The sequence below is a fragment of the Mercenaria mercenaria genome, chromosome 5 (assembly GCF_021730395.1).
Source record: "Mercenaria mercenaria strain notata chromosome 5, MADL_Memer_1, whole genome shotgun sequence".
Classification (NCBI taxonomy): Eukaryota; Metazoa; Mollusca; class Bivalvia; order Venerida; family Veneridae; genus Mercenaria; species Mercenaria mercenaria.
Genome location: NC_069365.1, coordinates 71,554,528 through 71,581,757, shown reverse-complemented (window position 1 = coordinate 71,581,757; position 27,230 = coordinate 71,554,528). Strand labels below are relative to the sequence as shown.

General features: G+C 35.2%; 2 protein-coding genes across 10 annotated transcripts in view; both read right to left on the bottom strand.

Moving 5' to 3' along the window:
• Positions 1-9,807: 9,807 nt before the first annotated feature.
• Positions 9,808-11,395, bottom strand: LOC128557502 (uncharacterized). The gene is made up of 2 exons (XM_053544893.1): positions 10,978-11,395; positions 9,808-10,360 (listed from the first exon to the last, which is right to left on the bottom strand). Exons 1-2 carry the CDS (start codon positions 11,333-11,335, stop codon positions 9,945-9,947), a joined length of 774 nt encoding a protein of 257 aa, XP_053400868.1. The 5' UTR covers positions 11,336-11,395; the 3' UTR covers positions 9,808-9,944.
• A 5,766-nt stretch (positions 11,396-17,161) lies between these two features.
• LOC123557580 (uncharacterized protein DDB_G0287625-like) overlaps positions 17,162-27,230 on the bottom strand; it is a 39,419-nt gene continuing 29,350 nt past the window's right edge. For all 9 annotated transcript variants that reach the window (XM_045349126.2, XM_045349122.2, XM_045349121.2 and 6 more), the window contains 7 exons: positions 26,901-27,043; positions 26,085-26,198; positions 25,420-25,486; positions 24,245-24,480; positions 21,926-22,184; positions 21,277-21,505; positions 17,162-20,766 (listed from right to left, as the gene is read on the bottom strand). In XM_045349126.2, coding sequence (XP_045205061.2) covers positions 20,634-20,766; positions 21,277-21,505; positions 21,926-22,184; positions 24,245-24,480; positions 25,420-25,486; positions 26,085-26,198; positions 26,901-27,043 — 1,181 coding nt within the window. In that variant the 3' untranslated portion in view covers positions 17,162-20,633. The remainder of the gene's footprint in view (positions 20,767-21,276; positions 21,506-21,925; positions 22,185-24,244; positions 24,481-25,419; positions 25,487-26,084; positions 26,199-26,900; positions 27,044-27,230) is intronic.

Here is a 27,230-nt window from a genome sequence, read left to right as displayed (position 1 = left end):
ACTTTAATGCATGTCTTTCTTTCTTCCTCGTCCTTTTTAAACACGCGCATTTCCAGAAAAATTCATTGCTAGTATTTTGCGTTGTTTTCATCTCCCAATATCCTTTTAAAATTCTCAAAACTTGTGCATTTAATAAGATACGCCACATTTATGCAGCTTCTTGCATTACCTTTTCTCTTTCTTTTTCAAACTTCATAAAAGTCATGCAGTAACTCGAATCTATTTTACTTTGTCGTTTTACTAAAGGAATAAGGTCAGTAATTCGGTCGAAAATGTGCTTCCGTGGGTAGAATAAAAAAGAAGTCCAAATAAATAGATCCAAATTTTTCCCATTTTTGCGAAAATTCGTGGAACGAGTGTTAAAATCCCCTTTTTTTTCCTACTAAAAAGAACTGCTGAAATGGGGGAGGGTTTTTCATGTGCAACCCCCACATGGAAGTTTTGCAACCAAAACCCGAAGTAGGTGTTTATTGCGCGGGACGAGGTAAATATGCGCCATTTTCAGGGTAGAAACCACAACGACTGGCATTTCACTAAACTACATAACCCCTTTTTTTTCTTTTCTTTTTTATTTTGTGATAGAACTTTCTGAAAAATAGGTGTGGAAAAAGTGTTTTTTCTTAAAGATACATAAAGAGGGACTAAAGTTGTCTTTTTTTTTATATGAACAAAGAAGGATTTGAATTACTGACCTTTAACCAAAATGCCCTTTTCCTTTACTTAATTTAGTATCCAAAGTAAAATTATTTTACTCGCTCCTTTCTCGCTTTTCATATCTCTTTAAAAATCTCATTTATCTTCCCTCCAATCAAGTTCGAAAGGGTAGCGACTTCAAAATCACTTATCCTTCATGTTGTGCTTAAAATTTATTTGGAGGGGGTTTTTCATGTAAGAATCCCCAGTCGCTTGCAGTAAGTCGTTTGCTCTACCAAATCCCCGCCCGAAATGAAATATGTTCACGGGGGGTCCCCTAGGGTTACCATCACACAACCTTAAAATCTTTTAATTGTCTCGGAGAGACGTAAACGCTTCTTTAAATGTTACTAAAAGGGCTCATTCGCACAAGTTTATTAAATGACTAATACTCCCAGTAACAAATGTTTTGAAAATCAGGATTTTGAAGCATTATTCCAGCACAAAATTAACTATTTGTAACAAAAACATTTCGTCACCATGTGCAGGCTTTATCATTTTGCCGCACATAATATTATTTATTACGTCGTCAAATGTATTGGAAACCCTAGACGTCAAGCTCGCAAACATACAATGCGCAAGTCCCCTAGGCGGATATTTTCCTTATAATATCTAAAATTATTTCCACTGAGTTTAATGGACTGCGAACGTCAAAATTTTTTTAAAAAAAAACGTTTTTAAACCCCTTTAAATTGTCATCCCGGCTTCTGTTTTGTTTCCATAATGGGGCAGTTTCGCCCTACGCTAAACATAAGGCCCCCCCGGGGAACCCGAACTTTAGCCGTTCTGAGTTGACGTCATGTAAACATTTTTATGGCGATTGAAAGGGCGCTGAACAATCGATTGTAAAAGTTATGGCTTGTTGATAAAAAGCATACAAAATATTCGTTTTTAAATGTTTGGAAAAAAATTGAAATGAAAAACCAAAATAAATAGAAAAGAAAATATATGATAAAAAAGGTCATAAACGGTTTTTTTGTCCTTAAGCCATAAAAACAACCCCCCTTTTTAATGGTCCTGGGCTAAAGCCCCCCGGCCCAAATTTAACACTAGAGTGCCATTTGGCAAGAAAGCCAACAAGTCGATATTAACCTCATAGTATTTTTTCGTGAAATGGCTTTTTTTAACTCTAAAATTTTGCTTGGTAAGGAAAGACAAATTTTCAGGCATTTATTTTTTTACAACTAGCCCCTTTTAAAGTAGTATTAAAAGAAAAGCCCAGTAAATGCTAAAAATGAAAAATGCACTTTAAACTTTTCTTTCAAAATTAAAGGTACGAAGTATATAGGGGGTTTAAAATAATTTAAACGGGGCCTTTTAGTATTAATGGCCTTGGGAAAAAAATTATAGCCCCACATTATCATCTTGTCGGGGCCATTTTTACTCAAAGGTCCCCCCCTCCCATTTAAAAAACTAACACAGCGGACAGCACTTTTATACCGGACGACGAATTTTTTAAAGTTAATGGAAAAAAAACGCACGATGTCCATGGGGTCCACGCGCACGTTGCGACAACAAGTTGAGTTTTTAAAACGTGGAAAAATAATAAGCGCGTTTTTGATTTTTTTATTAGATTTTTGAAAAAATATCTCGTTTTTTTTTTTTTTTTTTTTTTTTTTTTTTTTTTTTTTTTACCAGAACGAAAAATTTTGACATAAAAATAATTATTTTTTATTAGGGATGTAAAAAAGCTTATCAATTTTTAGTGGATATAGCACTCGTTCGCGGGAAAAAAATTTTCGCTCATAAAGTCAGCAATATTACTGCTGCAGAACAAGTGAATATATCCACATACAAAGTTAATGACCTATAAATATTGACGTTCCAGTTTCATATTGGGTGCGTGTCGTCAACTGTGACGTCAGTTTCATTGATGTTGTCACGTTTTTAAATTATTTTCAGTTCCACTCGGTCTAAAGAACAAAATTTTTATCATTGAAATAATGAATAATACACATGTAGTATTTATAAAAAGATTTGCATCGAAAAATAAGCATTCATTCTTCATACAGTCGCGCAATATATTTCCGCTACAGAACGCGTGCCTTTACCTAGATACAAATCTAATAACCTACGATTACATGCTCACTTCGGGTTGCTTAGTTGCGTCCTCTGTGCTTCAAAAAATCTTTTTACAGACTTACTGATAATTAAGGTGTGCTCATGCAATAGTATAAGTCAACTCCGCGCCAACTCGTACATATTGCTTTCATTTGGAGTAAGATATCTTGGGGAAACGGTCAAATAATAATAAAATTAAACGGATAAAAATGCTAGTACACACTTTGAACGAAATCTTAATTTTAATCACAGACTTGTTGGTATATTTTACTCGAATATAAGTAATGTGTTAAGCAGCAAGACTTCGATGAGTGTCAGTAACGCTTGCCTGTGTCGCGTATAGACTTAGTAACACCATCGGTTAGAGTGAGGGATATGATATAAAATAAATATTAATAGATTATGATAAAGCAGTTGCAGAAATATAATTCATAGATTAAATCTGGCATTGCCTTTAATCGACCATTGACTTCTGTAAGTTTTGCTGTTGAAAAAGTGTAGTATATTTGTCTTATTCTGGAAAATATCAAAATGCTTCTATTTTCTAAGTAACAGACGACTGTTTTTAAAATTTTAATGTTTTATTAAATTTATGCGATTACCTTTAGAATCTGAATACATGTACATGTCAAGACACAAGTAAATATGATCAAAGTAATTGATATACATGAAAATAGTATAAGCCGTGTCAAATTGAGCGATACCGTAACCAGAAGACGTTGAGATATGTCACATTATATCGTTGAGACATGACTTACGTTGGAACGTAGTTCTCCCGGAGTAATTAAGAGGATAGTGCTAGGACTGGTCAGCCTGGTGTCAGTATAATGTGACTGGGTGGAGTATCATGCCACGTGTCTACGGCGTGATATTCCAGAGAGGTAGTACTATAAAGTTGGGCGTTGTGCCCACTGCTACAAGTGGACACCGTCGTATATATGATTGAAAAATTGTTGAAAAAGACGTTTAACCCAAATACACACATACACACAAACGATCTAAAGAATTTATGATTTATGTTTTTAAACAAAAATACTACTTGCAATTTTACAAACCTTCACATTCTGCTATCTTATCATTGTATTCCTCTAATGTCTTTGCCCGCCCTGCCTTTAGATCATCGATTTCCTTCGCTACCTTATCTTCATTATCATCTAACATTTTTCTGGCCTCCATTTTTAGCACTCTGGATTCCTCGCCTACCTTCTCCCAATTTTGTTTTAGCTGCTGTAAAGATTCCAGAACCAGATTGTTGGTGTTCTTGATTTCCTTTTCCATCTGTCCTACATTAAATTCAACTCTCACCATTTTCTCCAACAAATGTTCTTCGTAAGCAAATTTGGAACAAACTGGTTCAGAAACAGTTGATGTTGAGAGTAAACATATCAAAAGAAAACGTGAAAGTATCGCTTCCATATTAACAGGCAGAAAATGTTATTTCCGATGTTGTTAGATGTAATTTTCAGGCGGAAGTGAAGGAAATGCCTGTAACTTCATGTATTTAAACCAAAGAAAATGTGGTTAAGACATTAAGATATTTTGGTGTCTGTATCTCTAATCCCATCTAGGTGGATCCTAGATTTATATTGAATTGCATTCCAGTTATGCATACTTTCACAAGTTGATTTTGTGTTTAAATCAGATAGCAGAGGTAAAATTGTTTTATATACTCTATTGCTGATTTTGGATTATGTTAAGAAAGAACACCTCTATTAATGTAACAGTTGTACAGAATCACATCAAAGTTTTCAGTTTTTCACGACAACATTTTAGCTGTCGCAAGTGTTATCCTAAGCTATATCAGGCAGTGCAGCATTGTTTTGTGTTTAGTTCCGTAAACACTGCCATTTATAAGCACTGAGATTTATAGAGAAATGTAGCATTTATTACACCGTAGAATCCGTAATAGGCGAGCTTTGTTAACTTAAGTAATACACTTACTCATGTTAAAGTCACGTGCTTACAGTAAAATAGAAATGGAGTATGTAAAAGTGCAACAACGTGATCAGCGTTGGTTTCATGGTTACAACTTTTATACTTGCCAAATTAAGCATAACTCACCGGATTTTTCTCTTCCTTAATGTGCGACATTCAACAGCAAATTAAAACTTTTCCTTCTTATTTTAAATTATTTTCAATCTGTGCACGTCAGTAAAGGAGGGGGTTTTTTTTATTTATTTTCTTTTTATTTTTTTATTTATTTATTTTATTTTTTTTTTTTTTTTGGTTTTTCGTTAGCTAATATCCCTATTTTTTCGCAAGAGTAAATGTGCAGCCCCTTCACTATATCTGTTGTTGTTTTTTTCAAGTCTACTTCCGGGACTGAGATGGTACATTTTATCCTCCTCTTTCCTTTCTCTTCTACCCAATTTACTCGCAAGTTACTATTTTGCTGTCTCTCTCTAGGCAGTATTCATCATACAGTTTACTATACACGTGTTACTCCCGTGTAGTTCATTTCCTGTATTCACATAGTACTGAACTGTCTGTACAAAATGTCATATCAGTTCTATCATACGTTTGCCTTTCTGTTTTACATTTATTCTTGTCTTTCCTTCCTTATTTATTTCCCGGGCTACCTATTTCTTCTCAAAGTGACTTCAAAACGTAATAAATATACTCTCGACTGATAACGAATATAGACACTAATATTCAAAGTTGTTGGACCTCATTGATAATATTTGTATAATTTACTTCTATACAAAATTCTAACATACGTACTTAATGAAATAAAGTAATAAATTAATTAGTTCTAATCTACAATTTAAGGTTGCACTTTTTTACACCTTCATTCCATTATTGTAATGTCTAAATAAATTTGACTTAAACTTAGAACATTTGTCATTTATCATCACCCACATCATGTAACGTAAGGTTCATAACTCCGGTGTAATGAAGTATTTCGACCCCCATAGAATAATGATTCTAATGACCCCCCGGTCATTATTCTATAGAAAAAGTGACCCCCCGGTCATAGTATTATGACCTCCAGATCATAGTATTATGACTTCCCCACGTGAAGTAAACTGAACCTCACGAAGAATATTGACTCCCATAAAAAACGACCCCCGGTCATTTGGTCAAATTTAGTGATAAGTCATGTATCTAAGGCCTAATTGCTGCATTTTATGCCCCCACTCGGGGGAGGGGGCATATAGATTTGCCCTTGTCCGTCCGTCCGTCCTTCCGTTTGACCATTAGCCCCAGATACCATCACTTCACACAGAAATCAGAGCATTCCGCAACGGGAAAAGGGATTCTATTTCTAGACGCTGTATCTTGGTGTATACATTTTTTTCAGGAAAATAACAATTCACAATACGTCCACAAAACACACCAGTGTCAATAATCCCTGCAAACTTCGGTATGAAGTATTTCTTCAGAAGAAAACTGCACAAGAAACTGCTAGCATAGAACTTAGTTTTAATAGAAGTTGCAATACTTAGCAGTGGCAGTAAAGTACGGTAGCGGCAACAATAGAAAGTAGTAGTAGTAGTAGTAGTAGTAGTAGTAGTGGCAGTGGTAGTGGCAGTTGCAGTTGCAGTAGCAGCAGCAGCACCACCACCAGCAGCAGCAGAGGAATTAGTGATAGCAACAATAGCAGCAGGAGAAGAAGAGGTAGATGTACAAGACGTATTAGTGGAAGCAGGTATAGTAGTATCAGTAGTAGCAGTTGTAGTAGTAGTAGTAGAAGTAGTAGTAGTAGTAGTAGTAGAAGAAGAAGAAGTACATGTTGTAATAGCAATAGAAGTAGCGGCACCAATAGTAGTAGTACAATCAAAATGTTAACTATAGGCAATGGAGGGTATTAGAGTTGTAGATCTAGTAAAATTGTCCGTTAGGTTTGGTGGGGATCACTTTTTAATAGATATTATCGTCGAAAGTCTTTTTAGGAGCCGGTGTTTTACACGGAAAGAGTAACTTTTTTAAATAGAATAATGTCCGGGAATCGATATTGTATGAGAGTTCGAATGTAGTAATTTCGGCAGTGAGTATTTTACATGGAAAGAGTCACTTTTTCTATAGAATAATAACCGGGGTCGTTTTTCTATGAGATTCGAAGGAAGTCATCTTTGGGGGGTGGGGGGGGGTCAGTATTTTACTTGGAGGGGTCAGTTTTTCTATAGAATAATGACCGGGGTCGTTATTCTATAGAGTTTTCAAAGGGAGTCAGTTTTTTATAAGGGGAGTCAATATTTTACAGGAAAGGAGTCACATTTTCTATAGAATAATGACCGGGGGGTCGTAAATATTTGAATATTTCATGAATTATGCTATCTTTTTCTTTAAAGTTAGGATTACTTTTTATTCAATTTCACTTTATCTTGGTTTTAACTAAATGGGTTTGAATTAACTAAAATAGTTGTTCCACATCATCAACCACATTATATGAGACAAGGTGATTACTCTGACATAAATATTCCGTTAATCATATCCCTATTATACATGGGAATTCTGGTTAATGTTTTGATGCACTTACACTGTCTCTGTAATTACTAAATGCAATAGACTCAAACTTAAACTGTTAATCCTCACCATCATCCACATCGGAGGTATTACCATAATCTTTCCAGTGCTAGCTTAAACCCCCCACGATATGCCATATTCACTATGAAGCACCAAAGTATTCATGGACAGCTTTTATTATATATGTTGTACCACACATGTTAGGTATTTAAACATCCACAGGGAATCTACAAACAGGTATAAATAATAAAATCTATATGAAGATCCTTTGGAAGCACAGAATGCAACCAAGAAAAATAATAGCAGACTCGGTTTGATCGAGTCTGTTCATGAGGTGTAATGAAAAGTGCAACAACCATGACGCCCCCCAGCACCGGCTGGAGCGGAACTCTCTTACAAAGATATTGAATGGACTCCATGGTCCCAAAGGACCAGAAAATGTAATAACATTAAATCCAACTACGGGGAAATTATTTTCTAAATTAAAAAAGAACTCTATAAGAAAATCATTTGGAAGTATGAAATGCAACCAAGCGCAATGATAACAGACTCGGGTTGATTAGGTCTGTTCAATGCCTTCAAGCCCCTAGCACCGTCTGAAGCGGGACTATATTCTGCACAGTCAGAACCAGTGAATTTATTCCATATTCCTGCAGGATAAAGATAATAACAACACTAGTCAAAGTACATGAAGACCTGTCAGGCACCATAAAACAAATGACTACTTCATTTTTTTAAACTCAATAGAAATCTCACTGATATATGATGTCACACTACAAGCGTAGAAATCATAAATTCTAACAACAGTTTGAACGGTAACTGGCATAAAAATTCGTTAACATAAAACATTCTACTTTTTATGCCATAGAAAATTTAAGATGAACATAAAGTAATCGTAAAGATATTTAGAATCAGTATTTTTAAAATCTCAAATGAATTATTTTTTAACTTAATAATAATTTGTGCAGCCAAAATTACTAATAAAACCTTCATTATTAAAATATTTGTAAATAGACTGTATTTAGACAAGCATATTTCGCCCAAAACTCTGATTCATGCATGGACGTACATGTATGCGAAATCATTAACTTAATAGTTTTAGTTGTATGATTACCGAGGGGGTGACAGACAGCTTTCTTTAACATCAAATAGTTGTACAAGATGTTATCACAGCCATTTCTAAAATGTTCATTTTTGTGTTGCCATTCTGATGTACATGAAGTCTTCGGATAGATATCATCTACACAAAGCCTCATTTCATTATTTATATCAAAATCCTCAAAATAATATATTTATATTGTACTCTTTAACAAAAGATTCGCAATAACAAGATAACTCAAAGTGTTTATAGCTTCAGTCTACATAATAATCACTTCTAACAAATTTTCTAATGTATCTTTATTTTCAAAAGATTGTTTCCTTAAACAATGAGCTTATTCAAAATTGTTTTCGATTTCATCTCCGAACTCCGAACTTATCACCAGTCAGAAACTTGAACTGTATCACAATCTTCGAAAGAAGGTTTTCTGGACCAAGAGACATCGTCGGGTTCACCTTCTCTCTTGTCGAAATCCTATGATCCACCTTGATCTTCAAAAGAGAATTCCCCATAACAAGATTCTTTATCAAAGCTGTCATCGGGTTCATCTTCAGTAAAGGCATCTTGGATAATCTTCTGATGAATCGCAATAATCCAAAGAAGGTTCTCCATAACAAAAGTCTTCATTAATCATATTACATGAAAAGACCTCTTGGATAATCTTCTTATAAATAGTAATCTTCCGGAGAAAATACCCCATGACAAGATAGATTTTCATCAAAGCGGTCACGGTCATCGGTTTCATCTTCCACAGAAAATCATCTTAGAAAATCTTCAAATGAATCGAAATCTTCCCAAGAAAGTTCTCCATAACAAGATTCTTCATCAAAGTTTTCTTCGACTCTATATTCGAAGCCGTTCCTTCTATCATAATCTTCAAATGAATCTTCAGAATAGGATTCTCCATGGCAACAATCCTCATCAGGAATGTTTTAACTGCGTATCTATAGTGTAACGATTTTCCTTGTATCAAAAGGTTGAAAAATTTCGATTAGAGAATGCATCCACATTCACAGCGTATCTCAATGCTCGTTGGCGAGGTCTCCAGAGCTTCTTTTCGAGATCAAAGAGAACGTTTCCATGTCCTCATTTCCTAAACCAAATACGTAGAGAAAAAGTATATAGTTTTGGGGAAATAAATAAGTGAGAGGTGCTGCAGGTATCTGTCACGAAAAAACCATATGACATTCTGTATGCATAATGTTTTATTTAGCACAGTGCGCACACATTCTTAACATTCCGGAACACTTCTTTTTTTCACTCCTGAGTAAGAGTGTATGCAGAATGTTTGGAGTAGCTAAAGGAATATGAACCAGATAAATCTAGCTGCATAACATGATTGCTGAAGTGTAATGGTTGGATGTCATTAGCATTATCCAGCAAACTAAGGTTTATTGTGAGCTTCGATAAATTCTCAAACGCTTTCCTGATCGTTATACAGTCTTACTTAAGTATTAATTCTATGTACACAGTTATGCATAATGCATAAATGTTAAAGCAGGGAAAACGTACACTGAAAATATTTAAGAAAGTAATTTTCGAAAATGTTCAACCAGACAGTAAATTCCTTTTAAAATTTACCGTGACAATTCACATTTTCGTCTCTTAATTCAATGATGTACATTTAGTTATGAACCAATGTCCCAGAAAATACGTTCCATCTATGGTTTTCTTCTTCATACAGTATGTTTCCTGTGGCGGCAGACCAGCTTTTTACTGACGCCGTCTGGTTAGCTTTCATGACAGCCGTGGTTTCCACATTAAAACAATGGTAAAAGTTCTTTTCGTAGAATCTACCCACAGTATATAAAACGTCTTTAATATATATACCAAATGTGATATGCTTTCCTGATACAAGACAAAGCTGACTTGTAAAAAGATAAGTTCCATCTATCGGAGCTGTAAATATCCCTGTAGCGTTGTTATAGGCATTTCCCATGTTTACAATGTTCTTGGTGAACACAATCGCCTCGTTTTCTCCTGGGTCAAGTGAGGAAGGAATTCTGGCTTTAAACGCAATATTTGGTATCGAAACCGCTCCTAAAAAAAAATCCGATTTAGGGTCTTAAAGCCTACAAAATTTAAAGTATTCTTTATCAATATATCTCTAACGTTACCACTGCTAGTATTTGAGATTATTGTTCTAGCTAAAAGTGACGAAATGCTGGACACATGGCTATATTCCTGTCTGTAAAAAGTTCAAATAAAGTAGTCCGACACTAATCGGGCTTCGAAACAAAGTGTTTCTGCAATCTGTGAAAAGATCCATTGGAAGCATAGAACGTAACCAGGCAACAAACTCGCAGACTCTGTTTGACTGAGTCTGTTCATGAAAGGTAAACTTAGCAACACTCCTCACGCCACCTAGCAACGACTTAAGCAGAATTCTATTACAAATATATTTATATAGTAAAAATGAATGTACTCCATAATCCCAAAGGACTAGAAAATATAATTACACTGAGTCCAAGTTCATTTCAGACTTACATAGAAATTTAGGAATGTTATTATACATGTATGGATGGTGTTCCTTAAGGCGATATTGGAACACCAGCCATGCTTTATAATATTTTTTTATTTCTATATCAATAAACTTGTATTCTGTTAAAAACAAAAACAAAAAAGAGTTCCAAAATATTAATTGAAACATTACAAACCTACTAACTGTTTCATCTTTTCATCATATTCTTTCCAGGCTTTTACCCTTTCCGCTCTTACATCGATTTCCTTTGATACCTTAACTTCATTCTCGTCTAACTCTTTCTTGGCTTCAAGTTTCAACGCTTCGAATTCCTCGGTCATTTTCTCCCGGGTTTGTTTCAGTTGCTTCAACGATTCAAGAACGAGGTTGTTGGTATTCTTTACTTCCTTTTCCATCTGTCCTACATTAAATTCCACTCTAACCATTTTCTCCAACAGCTGTTCTTCGTAAGCAAATTTAGAACAAACTGGTTCGGAAACAGCAGGTGATAAGATTAAACAGGAAAAAAGAAAATGTGAAAGTATCGCTTCCATGCTGAAATGGGAACAAGTTTAACTTCCAATGTTGTAAGCTGTAAATTGCAAGCAGAAGTGAAGGAAACACGTACCAGTTCATGAATTTAAACCGAAGAAAAGATGTTAAGGAGATTAACATATTTCTTGATCCCAGTGGGTCTTAATTAAAAGGTTTTTCCATTATACCCGAGTACGCAATTTCTGGAAATAACATGAGGCAAGGAAGTTTACTGCATCTGTAATGTATAGACCATACGCCCGTTCCCACTGAAATCAACTGTCTAATTAATCATTTTCTTTGAGCATTTTCCTGCATTTCTTCGATCCCCTAATTTGCAGGAATCATAGCAAGGGATATTGAGTAAGAAATGTACAAATATTAAATATACGATATATAATTTGAAACTCTGACAGGCCCTCCCCAGAATTTCGATGATATTCTCCATTACAATATCATACAGAAGCATGTACTTTTCTTCAAAAAATATCTCCTCCCGCAAATAGGTGATATATCTATGGACTTGGACTTACTACAATAACTATTGCTTTAAAACTAACAAATACAAAATAAATAAATAAATACAACAATTTTTGGTTGATACGTAATTTTTTTTTTTTAGAAAGTTTAGATACAGCGCATGGAAATTAGTGTAGATTGAATACAATAAACGTTTCGAAAACGACCTACGGCGGCTCTTGTTACAAAACTCAATCCACCGACATAAAGACAGATGTCAGACAGATGTCAGTCAAGTTGGAACTTTCTGTCAGAAATTTTAGCCGTGCTGTTTCTAAAGTTGTTGGAACAACGTTTCGCAAAAATGAAAGCTCAACACTGCACAAATCAACAAACAATGATCCGCATGCTCCTTGAAGATAATGGGCGTAGGAAAAACGACGCTACCTCTGACGAGTATAAGACTATTATAAATTAAATCCTAGATTATGATCCGATTTTTTTAAAAAGGAGTGGTGGGGGCGGTGGTGGGGTAGAATTTTATATTCTGTTTCTTATTTCTAAAACCACTGTACATAGGGGTTCCATTTGAAACAGGAGTACGCGTTTTGACTCCTGAAATTAGCAAAAGTGTACATAGGGTTAGGGTTAGTTCATGCAGACAAATATTATGACAAAGTTTTATGAAGATCAAATACAAAATGTGACATCTAGAGTGTTAAGAAGGTTTTTCTATGATTTGAATATTTTACCCTATGTGACCCAGTTTCAAACTTTTTTGACAAGAGGTTTTACTGAGGAAATAATCTGACCAAATTTCATTCAGATTGGGCAAAATGTGACCTCTAGAGTATAAACAGTAAAATTGTTGACGACTGAAGACGCACGATGTTCACAGGGTTTTCACAGTAGCTCTCCTTGAGCACTCAGTGCTCATGTGAGCTGAAGTTCAAGTCATAGGTCAAATTCCAGTATCAACAGTACTACTGGTAGATCTTCGAAACTCTGAAAGTAAACTGTTGCAAATTGTATAGATGGTATTGCGTAATTTCATTTCTGTTTTGTATCCAAAATATAAAAAAAGCTATAGAACAAAAACGCATTCTTCGTAGGCATTATCGTGAACAAATCTGAGGAGATTTATTACCACATGTGCTGATTGTTTGTTCTGGCATCCTTTTCGCATTTCAGAAGAAGAAATCTTTTAAACAGCTGCAGCATAGCTTTTTTTTTGCTTTATCCTTGACATTTGTGTTGAAATTGCGTTTTCGAAAAATAAGCCTTTCCTCATTCGCAAAACATTTTTACAATTAATGAATTATTTGTTGTGAGACACCACTAATTAAAACAGTTCAAATAAATGTACTGGGTACTTTCTAATGAAATATTGAGGACTATAGATGAAATTATTTTGCACATTTAACGTGTTTATTTTTCACTACTGTGTAACGTAATATGAGCCGTGCCATGAGAAAACCAACATAGTGGCTTTGCGACCAGCATGGATCCAGACCAGCCTGCGCATCTGCGCAGTCTGGTCAGAATCCATGCTGTTCGCTTTCAAAGCCTATGGCAATCAAAGAAAGTGTTAGCGAACAGCATGGATCCTGACCAGACTGCGCGGATGCGCAGGCTGGTCTGGATCCATGTTGGTCGCAAAGCCACTATGTTGGTTTTCCCATGGCGCGGCTCATATGTTCGTGTGTTAACATGGAGCTCTAAAGAGCTATTAAAGATTAACTGCATTTATTAGTAATCTGTGTCTTGCTGTCATTCTTGTTACTTTCAAAAGAGGTTATCGTGATACATCGTTATTTTCATTTTTAGACTTTTCTATTCCTTATTCAACTTTAAAAAAAGGAATAGGGAACCTGTTACTTATTATTACAGAAAAAAGAATAGGCTACAAGCATACTCGTCACAGCAATCATCCTTAAAGGCACTGACCTCCACAAGAAACCCAACATAGTGCATTTGCGACCAACATAGATCCAGACCAGCCTGCGCATCCGCGCAGTCTGGTCAGAATCCATGCTGCTCGTTTAACGGTTACTCTAAGCTTTTAAAGCGAACGGCATGGATCCCTACCAGATGGTCTGGATCCATGCTGATCGCAAATGCACTATACGTTGGTTTTCTCATGGTGCAGCACATATCATGAACATTCGAAGATGAGTTTTCAGTGTACGTGAAGATAGTGCAAGGTACAGATGCTCCAGTTTCGAGTTTACCTGGTTCTTTAGCATGCCGTGTGTAAAGCACCCATACACGGGGCTGAGGCTCGACTATCTATATTTTTTTAAGACTCAAACTCGCAATCCCTGGTTTCATGGTAAGACAGTGTTACCACTGGACAAAAGGAATACTTTAGTGTTGATTTTATATAATTGTCCAACCGTTTCAAATGCTAAAAGAATTTTTTAAATCAGACCACTATTTAAGCAGATATGGCATTTTGAAGTGTAAGAAAATTCATGGCTAATCATTTGTTTTAAATTGATTGGTTTCTTTGTTCGTTGAATTACGTAACAGCTTGGTATTTAAAGCCGATTCTGAAAATTCTTTAACTGCTTTATTATCCCCCGCCGATGAAATCGGGAGGGGGTATTGAAATGGCGTTGTCCATCCGTCAGTCCGTCCGTCCGTGCGTCCGTCCGCAGCCATTCCTCAGTAACTAGCTGTTAGAATTTCATTAAACTTGAAATAAACATGAACCAACATACTGCGATGATGCCCGTCAAGTTTTTTTTATTGATTTGTCAATTTCTCTTAGAGTTATTGCCCTTGATTTAATGAAAAATGACCAAAAATGTCCGTCCGCAGCCATATCTCAGTAACTGTCTGGTAGAATTTCATGAAACTTGAAATAAACATGCACCAACATACTGCAATGATGCCCATCAAGTTTTTTTTTGTTTTTTTTTATTGATCGATTTCCCTTAGAGTTATTGTCCTTGATTTAATGAAAAATGCCCAAAAATGTCTGATCTCAGTAACTATCTGGTAGAATTTTATGAAACTTGAAATAAACATGCACGAACATACTGCAATGATGCCCGTCAAGTTTTTATTTTTTTTATTTTATTTTATTATTATTATTATTTTTTTTTTGTTGTTGTTTTGTTTTGATTGGTCAATTTCCCTTAGAGTTATTGCCCTTGATTTAATGAAAAATCCATGTCTGCGGCCATTTCTCAGTAATAAGCTGACAGAATTTCTTGAAACTTGAAATAAATATGAACCAACATATTTGATGATGCCTATAAATTTTTTTTAGCTCACCTGAGCATGAAGTGCTCAAAGGTGAGCTTTTGTGATCGCCCTGTGTCCGTCGTCGTCCATCCGTCCGTCAACAATTTGACTGTTAACACTCTAGAGGTCACAATTTTGGCCCAGTCTTAATGAATCTTGTTTAGAATGTTATCCTCAATAAAATCTTGGATGAGTTTGATATTAGGTCATCTGGGGTCAAAAACTAGGTCACTAGGTCAAATTTAATGGAAAAGCTTGTTAACATTCTAGAGGTCACAATTTTGGTCCAATCTTAATGAAACTTGGTCAGAATGTTACTCTCAATAAAATCTTGGATAAGTTCGATATTGGGTCATCTGGAGACAAAAACTAGGTCAAATCAAAAGAAAATTTTGTAAACAGAGGTCAAATCAAAGGAAAAGTTTCTTAACACTCTAGAGGTCACAATTTTGGTCCAATCTTAATGAAACTTGGTCAGAATGTTACTCTCAATAAATTCTTGGAAGAGTTTGAAATTGGGTTATCTGGGATCAAAAACTAGCTCACCAGGTCAAATCAAAGAAAAAGCTTGTTAACACTCTAGAGGTCACAATTTTGGCCCAATCTTAATGAAACTTAGTCAGGATGTTACTCTTAATAAAATCTTGGACGAGTTTGAAATAGGGTTATCTGGGGTCAAAAACTAGGTCATCAGGTCTAATCAAAGGAAAAGCTTGTTAACACTCTAGAGGTCACAATTTTAGCCCAATCTTAATGAAACTTGGTCAGAATATTACTCTCAATAAAATCTTGGACGAGTTTGATATTGGGTCATCTGGGGTCAAAAACTAGGTCACTTGGTCAAATCTAAGAAAAGCTTTTTAGCACTGTAGAGGCCACATTTATGACTGTATCTTCATGAATTTTGGTCAGAATGTTAATCTGGACAGTCTCAAGGTTCAGGTTGAATCTGGGTCATGTAGGATCAAAAACTAGGTCACCAGGTCAAATCAAAGGAAAAGCTAGTTAACACTCTAGAGGCCACATTTATGACCATATCTTAATGAAACTTGGTCAGAATGTTGACCTTGAGGATCTATAGGTCAAGTTCAAATCTGGGTCAGGTGGGGTTAAAAACTAGGTTACAAGATCAAATCAAAGGAAAAGCTTGTTAACACTCTAGAGGCCACATTTATGACTGTATCTTCATGAAACTTAGTCAGAATGTTAATTTTGATGATCTTTATGTAAAGTTCAAATCTGGGTCATGTGGGGTCAAAAACTTGGGCACCGTGTCAAATCAAAGGAAAAGCTTGTTAACACTTTTGAGATCACATTTATGACCATATCTTTATGAAACTTGGTCAGAATGTTAATATTGACGATCTTTAGGTCAATAGGTCAGGTGAGCGGTACAGGGCCTTCATGGCCCTCTTGTTTTTTCAATTGGTCAATGTTCCTTAGAGTTATTGCCCTTTAATTGTTTAAAAATCAACAGATTTATACATAACAAACCAACCAATTGGTAGAATTTTATTAAAATTCTTTCATTCTTTTCCATGAAAATTTATTATAAACATGTAAAGTTTTGTGCCCACACATGGTCACCACTTTGCCTTGGTCACCCCCACCCCCCCCCCCAACCCAACCCCGCCCCCCCCCCCCCCCCCCCCCCCCCGCAAAAAATTCATTATTTTTTTTTTATGATTTCCTTTCAAACCATCCATGAATATTTGTCAGCATGCAAAGTTGCACCGTTCCCCCACCTCAGTCTTACCCACCACCCCGATATGCATCCCCATCTCCCACCCATTTTTTTCATCATTTTTAATTTTCCATCAATATTTATAATCAACATGTGAGATTTTGTAACCTCACGCAAAAAAAAAACCATTCATTTTCTGTTAAAATGATCTTGACTAATGAAATTATCTGATTCTTAGTCACATCCTTAACTTTTTGCCAGATATATTTTTTTGCCATTCCTAACCACAAGCCCTTTCTGCGGGGGATACCAATTCATCGAATTTGCTTGTTATACTTAAGATGGCCTGTCAGACAGATGAACAAAAAACAACACTGCCTTTGCATTCAAGGCAAATGACTTCTTCACACAAGTTTAACTATTATAATAGAAATAAAACAAACGCTTGTAATAAAATGAGCATTTTTAATATCTAGTAAGTATCACAGACTCTGATGACTAATCAAAATCATCTTTAAAAAAAGCAAGCATCAACAAACACTTAGGCAAATGTAACAGTAAATACATACAGTAAAACCTGTATAAAACGACCATATGGTCTTTATTTGAAAGTGGTCTTTATTCATAGGCTAAATACATTTTAAATGGTTAAGAAATCAGTGGCTCTGATCAGTTGGTCTATGTTCACAGGTGGCCTTTAAGCAAAGGTTGACAATACTGTATATGAACACCAACAGCCTAAAAATGGCCTTTATTTGCAGGTTACCTTTATTCATAAGTACAAACATTTCAAATGGTTTGATCAGATAAGAAATTAGCGGCAAAGTGGCCTCTGTCAAGAGGTGATCTTTAGCACAAGTTGATAAACCTCTACATAAAGACCAAAACCTGGAGAACCAATATACTGATCTTTCTTTGTAAGTTACTTTATTCAAAGGTGAAACTACATTTGAGCCGTGCCATGAGAAAACCAACATAGTGGCTTTGCGACCAGCATGGATCCAGACCAGCCTGCACATCCGCGCAGTCTGGTCAGGATCCATGCTGTTCGCTATTAATTAGTTTCTCTAATTCCATTAGGCTTTGAAAGCGAACAGCATGGATCCTGACCAGACTGCACGGATGCGCAGGCTGGTCTGGATCCATGCTGGTCGCAAAGCCACTATATTGGTTTTCTCATGGCACAGCTCATTTAAAATGGTCTGATGAGATCAAAAATAAGTGGCCTTAAAAACCAGGTTGTATTCTGTTCACAGCTGATCTTAAGATCAGGTTTGACTGTACATCATACAGTTAACTATTCATTATTAATTTTGGTTCTGTGGCTTTTCTTGTCTCTTGAAATCCACAAGTCAGCAATTTCTCTTAACTAATATAGATTACACATTTAGAAATACATTTCTTGCAGAAAAAAATAAACACAGACTAAATAAACACATTACTTTTAGTTCTGATAATAAATTACGATATAAAGTAAAATAATGAAGGTTTTTAGAACAAAATAAAAAAATGATTTTAAAATATTACTGAATATGTACAATTGTATAATGATTAAACAAAAAGCAATTTAAATACTATGGTAACCATTTCATTTTTATGGCAGTAGCAAATATGATTATGATAATAAATACAGTAAAAAGAGTTACTAATATCACTAAACGATATAGAAATAACAGAATAAATTATACGTCTTATTAACAAGTTATCATTCTAAGACAAAGATGTGCGTGAAATAAATGAGACAGCTACAGCTGATGTCTGTATTGCAAAACCTTATTGTCAACACCAACATTTAATTTAGTTTATAACAAATTTATTTAAGCTATATTTTATCTATCATAGCACAGATGAAATTTCGTCCAGAGATAGAGCTCAGTTGGAATAGAGCTCAGCTGCAGACAGAAATGGCCTGAAGATAAAGCTCACCTGCAGATGGTGTTTGTCCAGAGATAGAGCTCAGTTGGGATAGAGCTCAGCTGCAGACAGAAATGGCCTGAAGATAAAGCTCACCTGCAGATAGTGTTTGTCCAGAGATAGAGCTCAGTTGGAGAAAGAGGAGATAGAGTTTGTCTGAAGATAGAATTTATCTAGATAGAGTTTGTCAGGAGAATAAGGAGACAGATCTTGTTAAATATAGACAGATCTTGTCTCAAGATATAACTTGACCAGAGATAGAGCTCATCTCGAGATAGAGCTTGTCTAGAGAAAATGCTTCTCAGGAGATAGATCTCAGCTTGTTGGGAGATAGTGCTCACCTGGTAGATTGAGCTTGTGAGGAGACAGTGCTCACCTGGTAGTTAGAGCTTGTGAGGAGACAGCGCTCACCTGGTAGTTAGAGCGTGTGAGGAGACAGCGCTCGCCTGTTAGATAGAGCTTGTGAGGAGATAGCACTTGTCTGATAGTTAGAGCTTGTGGTCTCTAGATTCATTGTCTTGTATTCTACCTGTTCAGTTTCTGACAGCTAGGAATATTGCCATCAGCGATATTAAGAAGTTATATCCCTGTGTATATTATTTTACAAATTACTGGTTTTTTCAAAGTGTATAAGTTTTCGGAGAAAAAAAGGTACTATTAAGAATTTTGTACAAAAAAAAATATTTTGGAACATGAGAATGAATATGAAAACAGATCTTAATTTTGACATAACAAAATCTCTTGTGTATATTGCTAATGTGTTTCTATTGCAAGTCCATACAAAATCAGCACATTCACACAAACCTGTACTGACTATAAAACCACACATCTTGGTCTAAAAACTAATCCAGTGTATCTAAAATAGGGAACAAAAAGACACTTATCATTTTTATTTCAAAGGGCTTGCAAAAACGTAACTGCTGACTGGCTGTTTTTTTATGTGTGTCACTGAGCTTCTTTCATGGTTAGCTTGTAAATGACTTTTTTCACGTAATTTAAAATTCGCATGTTACGAGTTATAATTTGGAACATACCTTATACACCTCCGTTAATTAAGGTTTATTTCATAAAATGTTTTTAAATTATTTGTAGTTGTAAATAACTATGAAAATGCAATCATCCTAGGTGCATTTATTTTAGGGTATATGGTAGTGCTGGTTAATATTGCGAGTCACACTGATCCAAAAATCTATTTAAAAAAAAAAAGAATATTATTCAATCTACAGTAAAATTTAGCTCCCTTTCTTATTCAGTAAAAAATAAATGCAACAATTTTGGTCTAAAAACCTGTTACTCAATACTAAAAATACTACTTAATAAACTCATTGTAAATAGCACATGTTGTGTGGACTGTATAAACCTTACAAGAAATTGTTATATATTTATTTTTAAGCAAACAGCACATACATGTAATAATTTGATTACTAGTTCTAATGATTGGTACTTAGTACAATCTGGACTGAATTCTGGCAACAGACAAGGTAAGATTTTCCCCCCTTTGTATCATTTTTTTTTCTAAATATCTGTTGTCATTATTATAAACAGTCCATATACAGTGCTAGCCTCTGTATCTTAAGAACTGACTATACTATGGGTAATATTCCTTGTTATGTTTTATATCATAGTATACTCCCTTGATCTATAGTCTGTATCCACAAACAAGGTGCTGTCTCTTGGGGAAACGGCTGAGATTGTCTGTATTCGTCTCTATAACTTCTATATTTTTTACATTACCTAAAACTGACAGTCTGTTTCTAAAAGCTAGTCTATATGCATACATTTTACTGTATATTACCTTACATTTCTTCATAAACATATTTCTCAGCCACTGTGTATATCTATGTTATATAGCCTTTTTCATAAGCTAATCACTTTCTCAAACTGATTTTTCCCCTTGATTTCTTGAGTTTCCACAAGTCAATTCTTAATTCTTGAAAAATAGTTTCTGTATGTTTTCTATAGTTTGTGAATTTTTTATTTGCTAGATCTAAAGTCAGTTTCAAAAAAAGTTATTCTCTATCTCTATGGGAATGTATATCATCTGTAAGTTTTCTGTACTTCATATCCATTAAATATCCCCTGGCGTTACTGTAATATTCTTTGCTCAGCCAGAAACATTGGTCAAATGTGGCATCAGATGACCTGTAAAAGAAACAAAGTAAGCAGTTCAAAATGATGACTTTTAAAATTATGGTTGGGTATCATTACTTACATTTGAAATGCGGCATATCGGGATAATTTGGTCTGTACTGCTATGAAATTGTGTTGGTGTAATTCTTTTTAAAATGAAATAAAAATACTAAAATACGAACATGCATAAAACTTGTAGAATCAATGTTTTAATTACAACAAAATGGATTAGAAATACTAAGACATAAAATCTGCCATGAAATATACAAAATACAACGAAACCATAAAGGTCAACATTATTCCTGATTGTCCAGTGTGTAATATAATCTGGATGTCATTTTAATGCCTGTTTTTACATTAAAGAATTCAATAACATTTTTTTTTTTTTTTATTTTTTACTCGGGCTAAAGATCAAATATTTACGTAAGTGTAAATGAATATTCATAGTAGAGCACCACAGACCTCGCGCATAAGGTATGAGGGTTATTTAAGTTACTGAGTGTTATTTAAGGTTATTCTCACCTTTTTCCATTACAAAACTGTACAACAAATGGGTTAGACTGTATCACCTCTGCTGGCATAAATGTCATACTATGCTGGCTGACTGGAGCTAAAACATGGGACCAGTCCTCGTGGCGCGTCTGCCGTTTCCCGACCTCAAAAATATGGTTTGCGTTCTGCTTGCTCATGTCGCCATCCAGCCATTTAATGTAGTACTGCTGTCCAAGACCAACTCTTGAATCAACCACAGCTTGAAAATAAAAACAAAGAAAAATAGAAAAATATGTTTTCATTGCTTGTTGCAATGTTAGTAATTCCTTCCCATGGACAGTTTAGGTTGAGTGCATATTTTTTATGTATTTTTATTACATGAACTGAAATAGTGATGTAACATTTTCCATCAATCACAACTATAATATGCTCATTAAATTCACACTGATGTAAGTTTTTTCCATATTGGTTGGCAGACAGTTTATGGAAAGTCAAAGTTAAATAATACTTCAAGTCTATTAATAACTTCTGTCAATTGTTCTGTAAATTTTTAAAAAATATATATATTTTCAGTCGCACAAAACTTCAAACAAATCCATGTAATTTTCAAAACCTGACAGTTCACCTTTATCAACAAACAAGAAATCATAGTTCACAAAGCTGTAAGATTATTACATACCAAGTTTATACAAGCCAGTATCATCGTCCCTGGCAACAACTGAAAGTCCAATCAAATTCTTCTCACATCTCTTTATATATTCGACCACTTGTTCATATTTTGCCTTTGAGATCTTATATACTTCTTCTGATGTCAGTTCAGAAATATTTCCATCGAAAAACTCGACCTTGACACTGCTGTTAGCGTATGTACCGAGAACCTCTGCCGGGGCATAGCTAAACACGTATTTAGGATGTAAGCCTATCACATGATCTTCTGGCTAAAAAGTGCATAGAATATATTGCGATTATGTAGAATGTAAGTAAAACATCAATCTTCTTATAAATTAATTTGAAATAGTCATGAATATTAACACCATTATCTCTAAATATAGAACTAAATTTACCTGTGAAGCACAAGTTATGAATAATTCAAATGTAGAACTTTTCTAACAATTGAATCACAAAAAAAAAACAAGAGGGCCATGATGGCCCTATATCGCTCACCTGTTATCATTGCACTTGAGGACAAGAAGGTCCTCAGAAAAAATATCTAAGTCCAAAGGACAGGAACAACAAAGGAAAGAAATTTAACCAAAAAGAAAAAAAAAAATTCTTACAAGGTACAGATATGTCAAAATACACCTAAAAATTGGAGGTACCATCCATGTTGTACCACAGAAAAGTGGTCTCGGTTTTTCCCTACGGCCAATAATAAAAAAGTTACTAAAAATAAGCTATTTATATTAACGTAAAAGGGAAGTAATTAAAAAGAAAAATATTGTAAGTGAACAAAAGAAGGATCTGCCAAATAAATCTGTTGACATAAATGAAATTTCAGATCAGTATCTTCATTAGTTACGGATATATACCCATTTTAATTTGAAATAAAGGGAGGTAATCTGACATAAAATCATTCCATAGTTATCTACCCTGATTGTCTCCGTCCAACTAATGACAATAATGAAATTTCAAATAAGTCCTATAAGTACTTACTGCTATAAATCCATTTTGACTACAATCAGGGGAGGTAATCAGATATAAAATAACTCTGGAATCTACGACTGGATCTGATTTGTCATGGAATCCAAGATTTATTGTTGTTGAAGATATTTTGGAAGTTTGTATCAAATAAAACCATAAATGAAGTCTCTATATGGCTGCAAAAGCCAAAATAGCCAATTTTGGACCTTTAAGGGGCCATAACTCTGGAACCCATGATTGAATCTGGCCAGTTCAAAAAAGGAACCAAGATCTTGTGGTGATACAAGTTGTGTGCAAGTTTGGTTAAAATTAAATCACAAATGAAGTTGCTATTGTGCAGACAAGGTCAAAATAGCTAATTTTGGCCCTTTCAGGGTCCATAACTCTGGAACCCATTATGGGATCTGGCCGGTTCAACAAAGGAACTGAGATCTTATGGCAATACAAGTTTTGTGCAAGTTTGATTAAATTCAAATCATAAATGAAGCTGCTATTGTGCAGACAAGGTCAAAATAGCTAATTCTGGCCCTTTCAGGGGCCATAACTCTGGAACCCATAATGGAATCTAGCCAGTTCAAGAAAGGAACCAAGATCTTATAGTGATACAAGTTGTGTGCAAGTTTGGTTAAAATCAAATCATAAATGAAGCTGCTATTGTTCCAGACAAGGTCAAAATAGCTAATTCTGGCCCTTTCAGGGGCCATAACTCTAGAACCCATAATGGGATCTGGCCAGTTCAAGAAAGGAACCAAGATCTTATGGTGATACAAGTTGTGTGCCAGTTTGGTAAAAATCAAATCATAAATAAAGCTGCTATTGTGCAGACAAGGTCAAAATAGCTGATTTTGGCCCTTTCAGGGGCCATAACTCTGGAACCCATAATGGCATCTGGCCAGTTCAAGAAAGGAACCGAGACCTTATGGTGATACAAGTTGTGTGCAAGTTTGGTTAAAATAAAATCATAAATGAAACCATTATCGTGCAGACAAGAAATTGTTGACGGACGCACGGACGGAAGACGGACGACGGACGAAGGGTGATCACAAAAGCTCACCTTGTCACTATGTGACAGGTGAGCTAAAAAAGATCTACCAATCTACTGTACAGCATTTACAGATAATAACACAGCAGCATTTACATTAGTCCAATATCGGGCCGCTAAGGGTCTAAATAGTGGTCCAATATCAATTTTTGAAAGTTGACATAATATCGGCCTGATAGCAGCTGTTAGCTGTTGATGCCTGTTTTTGCAGAATGTCGCAAAAATATCATAAACAGAATTAATGTTTGCTGGGAAATATAAACATATTTTTATGACTTCTGAACAGCAGAAGACAAGAATACCCATAGTGTATACCTGTATTGCATCAAATCTGTGTTCGGTATCTGTGAGAATATCATCTCTTAGTATAGTCTCCATGTACCCTGTACAGTCTCTAATCACGTATTTCTGGTCTTTCCCATCAGCGACAACACAGCCCCTGTAGAACCAACCATCATCACGCCAACGTGCCAACACTTCCTGGTTCATCCGTAACCCTGGTGATGACCTCCGCTGACTCTGAAGGTCAGGTGACTCTCCGTAGCTCGTACCTGCAAGGTAATGAAATAAGCTCACTTCAGTAAACAATTGTTTTGACATATAGCTAAATTCTGACTTCAACCCTTACCCTACTAAATTTCTATAATGAACTTGTCTATCTTTAAATTTGGACAGTACCATTAACTGTTAAAAGGGTGCTTACCAAAAAGATACTGACTGTATGGCGAACAGTGCAGACCATGATCAGACTGCATGGATGTGCAGGCTGATCTTGGTCTGCACTGGTCACAAAGGCATAATCACTTGCTGCTAGCAGGCTAAAGGTTAAGGAAGATCCAGGTGCACTTCTAGACATTATTTCATGAATGGTTTGGCACCTTGGAAGAACATCGCATGCCAGATGTTTGGCTTCTTCACATGATGACCCAACTGAGACTCAAACCGGACTGAAGGGCAAGTGTTTCAATGTCAGTTATCTTAACTGTTCAGCAAAGCTGATCCCCCATACCATTAGTTATACTGATGCAAAATTTAAACAGTGAAATAAAAGAACTTCTTCCTTTGACAATTACATATTTTGAATAACAAAACTACCTAAATATTGACTATACAGTCAAACATCATTTTCTCGAACTGGGGTAATTCAAACACCATGGGCACCCTTCATTTGAACTCATGGTCAGGTCCCAGCAAAATTTCTGTGTAATGTATATTGTTTGTTGGCTCAAGCTACCGATAACTCGAACAAATTCTGTCAGTCTCAATGAGTTCAAGTTAACAAAGTTCGACTGTTTATGATTTTTCATAAAAAAATTCCCTTACACCATTTTGCATTTTAGTGATTCATATAAGCAAAGAAGTATAAAATATTATTTTTATAGCTCTTTGATATAAGTAAATAAGCAAGACAGTCTTAAATTTGATTCTAAAATTTGCAGGTACTTATTTGTTTTTCGTTTTGGTGTTTTTGTTCAAAATAATTTTTTTACCATCAGGACTTCCTTTTCGTCTCTGTGGTGATGTGTCTGTATCGGATGATGATGATCTACGACTTTTCTACAAAAAAAAAAGGAGAAGTGTAATAATTGCAATATTCACACAATAAGATCAGTACAAGTACTAAACAGTCTTACAGGCAGGGATTATTCTGGCCAGATGTTGTCTTAGTTGTAATGTAACTTTGTCAAAAGGTGAGTGGAAACGTAACTTATTGTCAAAAGGTGAATGGTAATGTAACTTTTTGTCAAAAGGTGAGTGGTAACATAACTTAATGTTAAAAGGTACATAACTTATTGTCAAAAGGTGAGAAGTAAAATAAATTATTGTCAAAAGGTGAGTGGTAATGTCAATTATTGTGAAAAGGTGAACTGCACAGCTATATAGATGTATGGTATTACAATATGCTTGAACTATCCATGGTTTTGAGCATTCCAAATACAGAAAATATCAAGAAAACTGCTAGGGACAGGATAAGTGCTTGTGCTTGGGTTCAGATGTTGCATGTTCAGATGCTTGTATATTTATCCACTCGGACAAACACCCTCGTGTTTTAATTCCTGCACATCTGAACTCTAAACCATGGTAAATCAGATTATAAGCCGCACAGAGGCCTTGATTATTGGATAATTAAACATAGGAGAAGAGGGAGACTTACTGTTCTATCAGAGCGGTCTGTGTGTGACGACTGTCCCGACTCATTGTGGGATACATCCGAGTCTCTGATCTTTCTCCGAATCTTGTTAATTTTGCGAGCTTGCCGCACCAATCTCTACAATGAAATGAATAGCGTATGGATTCAAAAATTGTAAATAAAAAAGCAAGGAAAATGTTTTCGAAAATGCAAGGAAGTTTTCTTAAATGATCTTTGTACCATATCACAAAATTTAAGCAAAATTGTACAATCATTTAAAACAAGAGCTGTCAGCGAACAGCGCGCTCGACTATTCTCAGTGCTTGATAGTATAATATAAGCAATGAGTAAAACTTTAACATTACAATAAGCATATTCTAAGTCAAAAAGGGGCCTCCTCCTTTTTACAGACTGGGGTCATGATGGTAAACAAGTATGCAAAATATGAAAGCAATATCTCAGTGGACTTTGAAAATATTTGGAGTGGTACGCAAACATTAACATTTGTGTGACGCTAACGCTCATGCTCACGCCGACCCCGGGGCGAGTAGGATAGCTCCCCTATTCTTCGAATAGTCGAGCTAAAAAACACACCTTCCTAATTACAGCCACCATCCCAACATTTACAACAAAAAAATTTACCTATTTAATGGATGCAACCTTTTCACAAGATGCAATTTCACTGGGGCTTTTATCTGGGTGGGATGGAGTGTGGGAAGAGTAACTGGTATATCTAACAGTTCTAGAATATTTCAAATATTTGAGTTGGTACATAAAAAAAAAATCACATTTTATATAAAATTATGTTAGTTAAGGGAATTTGTAAATAAAATAACACACCCTTTCTTGTCGAAGTTGTTTGCGTTTTTGTTTTTCCAGTTGATACTGTAGGGCTTGAATCACTTCGTCTTTCTCATCAACATTTACCAACTTGGACATCTTGGTGGAATGACTTTGCTCAGACAATGGCTCATTGTATATATCTGAAAAAAATATAGCAAGAACATATTGTGTATGTATAATTTGTAAATATATTCCATGGCCTGACAGAGTCACAAAATGCACTGAAACCAGATTACTTTGTTTCAATGACTTCAAATTATGATGATTGCGACTCAAGTATTGTGTAAATACGTATGTAATAAAAAAGGTTATTATCTTTGCATCAAG